General features: G+C 58.9%; 2 protein-coding genes across 5 annotated transcripts in view; one reads left to right on the forward strand and one right to left on the reverse strand.

Annotated features, from left to right (window-relative positions):
- The first annotated feature begins 2,656 nt into the window (after window positions 1–2,656).
- Window positions 2,657–7,561, forward strand: GBA (glucosylceramidase beta). Its single transcript, XM_006923533.3, has 11 exons — window positions 2,657–2,840; window positions 3,225–3,312; window positions 3,569–3,760; window positions 3,884–4,030; window positions 4,355–4,488; window positions 4,689–4,861; window positions 5,091–5,328; window positions 5,649–5,873; window positions 6,258–6,421; window positions 6,725–6,841; window positions 6,933–7,561. Exons 1-11 carry the CDS (start codon window positions 2,814–2,816, stop codon window positions 7,036–7,038), a joined length of 1,611 nt encoding a protein of 536 aa, XP_006923595.1. The 5' UTR covers window positions 2,657–2,813; the 3' UTR covers window positions 7,039–7,561.
- A 1-nt stretch (window position 7,562) lies between these two features.
- The window catches only part of MTX1 (metaxin 1), a 5,918-nt gene continuing 5,248 nt past the window's right edge, over window positions 7,563–8,232 (reverse strand). For 3 of the 4 annotated variants that reach the window (XM_025040879.1, XM_025040880.1, XM_025040881.1), the window contains exons 7-8: window positions 7,998–8,152; window positions 7,685–7,899 (exon numbers count right to left, since the gene is read on the reverse strand). In XM_025040879.1, coding sequence (XP_024896647.1) covers window positions 7,685–7,899; window positions 7,998–8,152 — 370 coding nt within the window. Of the gene's footprint in view, window positions 7,900–7,997; window positions 8,153–8,232 lie in introns of all 4 variants that reach the window. The other variant, XM_006923534.3, reaches the window with a different exon arrangement.

Here is an 8,232-nt window from a genome sequence, read left to right on the forward strand (position 1 = left end):
TGCCGAGGCTTAGAATCAATATTGAATTTATAGATATGTGGGATATACTGACTCTTATGCATAACGACTGGCTTTTAAACATTTCTATTTATCATATGTTTTATGTTTTCGCAGCACAATGATAATTACGTATTATGAACATGATGTGCAAAGTATGTATCGAAATTGTTTATTAATTCATTTGCTTCTAGTAAATCCTAATTTATTCCATGTAGGTTAGTGTAAGGTCTAGGTACATTACATCTCCTAGGTAATCATGCCTGAGCATTACTTATTGAAAACATATTTTGTCATAAAAAAATAGTCCAATTATTTTTCCTTTACATTCCAGATAAGGCAACCGTATTGATTCTTTTAAATTATGTATGTAGGCAAGTCGTGTTATCTATGCGTTCGTTTCAGGAGTGTAAAGAGTATGTTAGGAAATATTTGCTGTGAAAAGGGGCTGCTCGGGCTGTAGGGCTGAGGTCTCAAGGGCGGGGACAGTGGGGGCCAGGGACAGAGGCACAGCCGCCCCTCCCCGGCTGAAAATCAACCATTCTTGCCAAACCTGGGACTTCTGGATTTCGTTTCATCATCGAAGCGGTATGCCCCCGGCCGATGCCTTTGGAGAAAGTGAACCCAGAAATGTTGCCATGTAGTCAGCACTTCAGAAGCCAACGTGGCCTTCGTCTGAACCCTCTGTAAAAAAAACAAATGTCGATTTTAAAACCACAAAGCAAACACAGCAGCTTTTGAAAATAAGCAGCGCCCAGCGTATTCGGCACATTGGAGGTACCCGTGGAACATGCGATGTGTGTCACAGGACTCTGGATATGAATCCAGGCCCCGCCACCGAGTAGCCAAGGGCCTCTGGGCAACTGAATGACCTTCCAGAGTCTTAGGTTCCTCATCTCTAAAATGGGGAAAATAACAGTATCTGCCTCGTGAGAGCGAGGGAGAGTGGGGTGAGGGTCTGATGCACACGAAGTTGCATAGAATACTCAACAAATATTAGCCCTTAATGACCAACTTTATTTAGAAAATAAAATATAAAAGCCTCGAGGGCAAACTTCACACTGTGAAACTTGTAAATTATCTCGGCGAAGTCCTTTGATATGGGTCACTTGAGGTGACATCGACCAGGTGTGATGGCGTCCGCTCTGGAAGATTTTGACAAACCGAGGGATAAAAAGAAGAAACGAGACTCACGAACTGTTCCTGCAGAGAGGAACTGGGAGGGGAGGGGCCCCCAAACCCAGCTGCGCAGGCAGGGGCAAGAGTTTAAGGAATATTTGTGGCGTGAATGAACTAGAGGGAAGTGAGGCACAGATGTCAGCTGCCCCGCTCCCAGGAACAAGCTCTGTGCCACATTTCCTGGAAAAACAGGAAGTCTGGATGGGGCAGATACCGACACGGTGATGAATGTTCCTTGCGGTTCAACAGCTTGTCACCTCCCCACCCTGTGTCAGGCCACCTGCAGGGGATGAGTAAGACGTTCCTTGACAGAACTCCGTAAACACAGGCTTGACTTGCTGTCATATTTAGTGCCCAGCAGCGTACTAGACACACATGCTATTGTGTTTAAACCTCACGACAGTGCCGTGAGGTAGGAGCTGTCACTCCCCTCACACAGAGAAACAGAGGCTTAGAGCTGTGGAGCGTTTACTGAAGGTCAACCAGCCAGTAAGTGCGAGGAGCCAGGTTTCCCCGCCCAGCTGGCCTCATGGAGACGATGCTGAACACTTCGGGAAGCTGGAAGGAGACATTATCAATTTTACCTGGCGTGTATCCAGAAAGACTCCCTGAGATAATACACAAAATGACACAACAGACGAGTGGGTGCCGAGCGCGTCCTCTGCACCAGGCGTGACTACCTGGGGAGGCTCGGTGTCACCTGCATTTCACAGGTGGGGGAACAGGCTGGGAGGCATGAGTCGGGCAGGTCCTGCTTGTGGGTGTCACTCCCACCAGAGCATTAGCGATACGGCCCATGCGCCCGATGCCGCAACCGCAGTGACACCCTCTTCTCGCCCCCCCGGGGATCTGCCGTGCACAGCCCGTCCAGTTCCCCGGCTGCTCTCCACAGCCTCCTGTCCTATGAGAAATGAAAAGCAGGTATCGCACCCGCGTCTGACGGGAAGCGAGGGGGCCAGGGGCACGGTGCAGACCACCCCCTCCCTCCCGGCCTGCCTTGCCCTCCTTGTGCTTTGCTGCTTACTATCTGCCTTCTCCTCCCTGAAGCCTTCCAGGATAACCCCCCACCCTGGAGGGTCCCTCCAGGCACACTTGTCACCCTTTGCCTTTATCTACAACAACCTGGGCGTCTGACTCCCCTCGTCACCCCTCGTCACCCCTCTCCAGGGCGAGGGCTGCCTTAATCATCTCCGCCCCGGCGTTTTGCACAGTGGAATTCTTTTTATTAGTATCGGCTTGTTAGTATCACTTTCACATTTTTTTCTCAAGAAAGCAATGTGGTTTCCGTCTTCCGAGATTCAGGAGCATCGCCCCAACCCTCCCCTCAGATCTCCGATCCAGATTCTTCCTAAAGTTGTCATCTGCACATGCCTTCCGGGATTTCGCAGGGCGTGGAACCGCTGACAGCCCAGGGGAAGCCAGTCGCCCTTTACAAGTATGGTTGCCGTTGCCTCACTTCCTGTATCATGTGACTCGTCCATAATTATCACATGACCCACTCATTATGTTCCGCTGAAATTAACCTGCGAGGCTAGTCTGATGTCTATAGCTACCGAGGTTCCTGCATCCCTGTTCTTATTCAGCAAACCCTCCGTCCTCTCCGAGGCTGGGGAGCCCTGCAGTCTTCCTGTCCGGCGATGGAGCTCCCAAGTCCTTCCAGAGAGGTGAGTGGCCCGCGGCTCCCAGCTGGTCTTTGCCTTTGGAATCCCGGCCATCCAGGCTCTGGAATACAATGAATGACAGACTCTCCTCGAACTCAGGCCCTCATGGCACTCTGATGGAGGGACCGATGGAGGCAAGGGGGAGTCGAGAGATAAACGGGTGGGGATCGGCGTGGAGGAGGGTCCTGGCTGGGGTGCGCAGAGAGCTGCACAGCAGGGGGCTTGGAGGGAGGGCTGTCGCTAGCAGAGGGCCTGTGCCGTTCCTCTTAAAGGTGGGAGACCAGGCTGCGGACACCCATCGGCAGCCAAGAGCTGCCCGGGAGGGCGGTCGAGGGGTGAGGGGTGGAGAGGGGCTTGCCTTCCAGCCACTCCTCACTCTGTTCTCAGGAATGGCCCAAGCTGCTGGGCGGGGGAGGCACCCTGACGGCCACCCTCGCAGGATTACTTCTACTTCAGGCAGTCTCCTGGGCATCAGGTGAGCGAGTCGGGGAGGGGCGTAGTCCCGATGCTCCCTTCTGCCTTGTGACCCTCTCGTGGCCTCTGGCAAACTGGCGTGGACTTCAGGAGGTGCTCCAGAAATGCTTTTGAGTGACTGAGGCAGCCTTGGGGGGGTGGGGGTGCGGCAAGGGGGTTTTTGAAACCACCGTCCAGGCCCTCCTTCTGACCAGTACGCCTTCCCCTCCAGCCTCGGCCTTCAGCCTTCGCCCACTCCTGTGCTTCCTCCCCGCCAGGTGCCCGCCCCTGCAGCCCCCAAAGCTTTGGCTACAGCTCTGTGGTCTGTGTCTGCAATGCTACGTACTGTGACTCTCTTGACCCCCTGACCTTGCCTGCTCCTGGCACCTTCAGCCGCTATGAGAGCACCCGCAGTGGGCGCCGGATGGAGCTGAGTCTCGGGACTGTCCAGGCCCGTCGGACGAGAACAGGTAGCCACCATGGCCTCCCCCCGGGCCCGGCTGGAATCGCCCTGGAGCTGAACCAAGCTCGTGGGCTCCACGGGCTTCCTCCTCTGCGCACTGACATCCTCGATTCTCTGCTGGTGTCCTCAGGGCTGCTCCTGACCCTGCAGCCGGATCAGAAGTTCCAGCAAATAAAGGGATTTGGAGGGGCCATGACAGATGCCGCTGCTCTCAACATGTTTGCCCTGTCGCCCCCTGCCCGGAATCTGCTACTCAAATCGTACTTCTCTGAGGAAGGTGAGGAGGAGGGGGACGAGACGGCAGTGCAGTCGACACTTGGACATCTCCTTTGACCTTGACTTCCGCCCATCCCTGATAGTCGGGTCCTCTCTCAATGCCCACGGAAATGAGATTGTCCTACCCATCTTCCACTGAGTGCCTGAGGACTCTCGGGCTCAGGAGGCCTGTGCTTCCCGGGGCGCCTGGCTCCACAGGCTCCCACCCAGGAGCGCAAGCTCCTGTTGGTCCTGGCCGAGACATAGCTTAGGACTGGCGAGGGGCAGGCTGGCTCCCACATTCTCCTGATGACTCAGACGCTCCTATCTTGGTCTTATTCCACAGGAATCGAGTACAACATCATCCGGGTGCCCATGGCCAGCTGTGACTTCTCCATCCGCATCTACACCTATGCCGACACCCCCGATGACTTCGAGTTGCACAACTTCAGCCTCTCAGAGGAGGATGTCAAGCTCAAGGTGGGCACTGGCTGCCTGGTGGCATTCATGCCTGGCGGTTGAGAAGCCTCATGCCGGAGCAGTCTTGAGAGGGACAGCCTGGCCCTTGCTGTTCCGCGCTAGGGGGTGGAGGGCGGTGCTGGCGGCAGGCCTGATGCACTGGTTGGGCCAGCCTGTCTGTTCCAACTCTGAGTGTCTCTCCTCACTGCGTTTCTTCCTAGATACCCCTGATTCACCAAGCCCTAGAGATGGCCCAGCGCCCCGTCTCACTCTTCGCCAGTCCCTGGACAGCGCCCACTTGGCTCAAGACGAATGGGGCAGTGAATGGCAGGGGGTCACTCAAGGGTCGGCCGGGGGACCGCTACCACCAGACCTGGGCCAGATACTTTATCAAGTAAGGGAGCAGCAAGGCCACGGGGTCTGGACCAGCCCCCACTCTCGGATACCCCACTCTATGTCTCAACCTGGTTCCACGTGCAGATGAGACTCTCCTTAGCTCAGCTTTTGACCCTCTGGGCCTTTCAGACTTGGGACCCCGATTCTGCCCCCTCGTTGGGTCTCCTGTTCCCCAGGGGCTTGGTCCCCTTTTTGGGTCATGCTCACTCACACCCGTCGCCCGCTAGGTTCCTGGATGCCTACGCCGAGCACAGGTTGCGGTTCTGGGCGGTGACGGCCGAGAACGAGCCTTCTGCAGGGCTGCTTAGCGGGTACCCCTTCCAGTGCCTGGGCTTCACCCCCGAGCACCAGCGAGACTTCATCGCCCGTGACCTGGGCCCCACCCTCGCCAACAGTACACACCGTGGCGTCCGCCTGCTCATGATGGATGACCAGCGCGTGCTGCTGCCCCACTGGGCCCAGGTGGTAAGGCCCAGGACCTCCCTGTGGTAACCTAGTGACCCCCAGATCTGCCACCCAAATGGCTGGCTCCCAGAGTGCCTTCTCTGCCCTGACTCTTGCTTCCCAGAGCACTCCGGGCTGGGTCCAGGGGCCCAGATGGCACCCTGGGGTGCTGTGGTGGTGGCGGCCCCCTCTGGGTGCCATGGCTGTCACTTCGACCTCCTCTGGTTACAGTCATCCCACTGCCCATCTCTCAGGGCCCCAGGCCCCTTCTAGAACCCTCTGTGCGAGGCCCGGGCTCAGTGGCTCCCTCTCCCCAGGTGTCCTTCCTCTTCCCCGCACAGGTGCTGGCAGACCCCGAGGCAGCTAAGTACGTTCACGGCATCGCTGTACACTGGTACCTGGACTTCCTGGCTCCAGCAAAAGCCACCCTAGGGGAGACACACCGCCTGTTCCCCGACACCATGCTCTTTGCCTCGGAGGCCTGTGCGGGCTTCGAGTTCTGGGAGCAGAGTGTGCAGCTCGGGTCCTGGGATCGTGGGATGCAGTACAGCCACAGCATCATCACGGTGAGTGACCTTTCTCCCTTGGCACGGAGCAGGCCCCCTGACCCCTTCCGAGCCTCACTGAAGGCCGACGCAGACCCCCACCCCCCGCCACCGACTCTCCCAGCTGACTTGCTCTTTGGGGCAGATTTTGGGATGCCATGATCCCTTCCCAGACCTGTGCGCCCCATCGCCCTTTCCCAGAATGCTTGGCTCTGGGGCGGAGCCAGCCTCTGGGACGTCTCAGCTTCTCTGGGGACCTCCGCCCTCACCACCTGTCGCCCTAGATGCAGAGCCCCCTCTCACAGGGCAGAGGCGCCGCGGCCCAGCTCCGTCCCCGTCACCCTTCACTGCACCATCCGGGGACCCAGCGTGAAGCCGCATCTCTCTGCCCTGTCTCTATCCTAGAACCTCCTCTACCACGTGGTCGGCTGGACCGACTGGAACCTGGCCCTAAACCTCGAAGGGGGCCCCAACTGGGTGCGCAACTTCGTGGACAGCCCCATCATCGTGGACATTGCCAAGGACACCTTCTACAAACAGCCCATGTTCTACCACCTCGGCCACTTCAGGTGAGTGAGGTTGGGCACGCCCACGCCAGCGCAGGCCAGCACCTCCCACCCCGGCTTACGTCACCCCACACGAGGACAGGAAGGAGTTTAGGGTAGGAACTAGGAGGGCACACCTGTTCCTCTTGCACCACTGGGGCAGGAAGTGACTTGATGGCAATGGAGCTGACACTGGGGCTGGAGGGCAGGCAGTGCCAGCGCGTGGCCTGAGACCTGGACGGTCAGGGCCGAGCTCCGGCAAGCGTTTGGCAGGTCCCCTGGGAAGGGTGGGTGGAAGCTGTCCTCAGGTGCCTGTCCCCATCCCAGCAAGTTCATTCCGGAGGGCTCCCAGAGAGTGGGGCTGGCGGCCAGTGAGAAGAGCGACTTGGACACGGTGGCCCTGGTGCGTCCCGATGGCTCTGCAGTTGTGGTCGTGCTAAACCGGTGAGAGCGGCAGCCGGGTCCAGGGACAGGGCTGGGGACAGGACGGTGGCCTTGGCAGGAACACACACTCAGCTTCTCCCCGCCCCCGCAGCTCCTCGAAGGATGTGCCTGTCACCATCCAGGATCCTGCCGTGGGCTTCCTGGAAACCATCTCGCCTGCCTACTCTATTCATACCTATCTGTGGCGTCGCCAGTGACCGAGCAAGCAGACACCGCAGCAGGCGCCTGGACGCCACACGAACATTAAAGGGACAGAATCGGCTCATATGCTGTCTGTGGCTAAAGAGGGTGCAGCGGCACCGGGCGAGCTTCAGTGACGTGAGCCCAGGAGCAGTGGTTTGGGTGACTCACTCTGCCCTCTAACTGGAGCCAGGGCTGGAGGCCCCTTGCGAAGCCCCGTTGGCCCCCTCTCCTAAGCCGTGTGAGCGTGTGCTCTGTGCTGCTTGCCTGTGGGAGCTGGGCCCAGGCCCGGGGTGAGCTCACTGTCTGTACAAACACGAGAAGGGGGTGGGGGAGGGTAAGGAAAGGACTTGAGAAGCTGGACCCAGCACTGAGAACTGTCTGTCTTTCCTGGGGGTGCAGAGTGGGCCCCCTGGGGAAGCATGTCAGCATCCGGGCACAGGCAGCTAGGAAGCCCAGGACCTGGGGGGACTCAGGCCCCCGGATGGCCCCTGGCACCGACTAACAGTGGCCTCTCAACAGAGAGAATGTCTGACCCCAGTTGTGTGAGCAGGTTTATTGTTGGGGGGACACCCCATTTCTGGCCGTATCAACAAAGGGGAAACACGGGGACCTCTGGAATGCATGACAGTAGAAAAACCAGTCCTGGGCACATGAGGACAGTCACTCGTCTTCGTCCTCCTCGGCCATGCCCAGGCCCCGCGTGCTGGGCGTCCGGGCAGGCGCTGCCCGCTGGATAGAGACGATGCCACTGAGCACGGCGTAGCCCACCATGGCCGCCAGCCCCGCCAGCACGGACAGGACCTGGTTCCGGCGCCGGTTCGGCTCCTCCTCTGTCTCTGAGCCCGCTGGAGTGTGGCGTGGCGGCGCCACCTCAGCTGAGGGGCAAGGAAGGAAGGTGGGTGGGGGGCTGGCGCCCGGGTCCCTGCCGCCCCTTCCCGGGTTGGGGCTCGCCCCCCAGCCGTCTGCCCCTTACCCCCATCCCAGGGGAAGTAGAGGCTGAGGATGTGGGTGCAGTAGGTGCAGAGGTTGGGCAGCCCCCGCAGGTGGGCCTGCAGCTTCCCGCTGGGCAGCTTGGTCTGCAGCAGCAGGGCCAGGTAGCTGAACACAAATGCGTCCAGGGAGGCGGGGCTGAAACAGAGAGGGGGCGGGGTGGACGGCTGCCCCCCGCAGAGGGTGCAGATGGGGGGCGGCGGCCCCGGGCAGCCGGG

Source organism: Pteropus alecto, unplaced genomic scaffold (assembly GCF_000325575.1).
Source record: "Pteropus alecto unplaced genomic scaffold, ASM32557v1 scaffold49, whole genome shotgun sequence".
Classification (NCBI taxonomy): Eukaryota; Metazoa; Chordata; class Mammalia; order Chiroptera; family Pteropodidae; genus Pteropus; species Pteropus alecto.

Excerpts from the sequence above, each read along its gene's own strand:
- GBA (XM_006923533.3), top strand. The coding sequence starts at position 2,814 with ATGGAGCTCCCAAGTCCTTCCAGAGAG. Across the intron at positions 2,841-3,224 it reads TCCCAAGTCCTTCCAGAGAG|GAATGGCCCAAGCTGCTGGG; the intron begins GTGAGTGGCCCG and ends CTCTGTTCTCAG. Across the intron at positions 4,862-5,090 it reads TGGGCCAGATACTTTATCAA|GTTCCTGGATGCCTACGCCG; the intron begins GTAAGGGAGCAG and ends GTCGCCCGCTAG.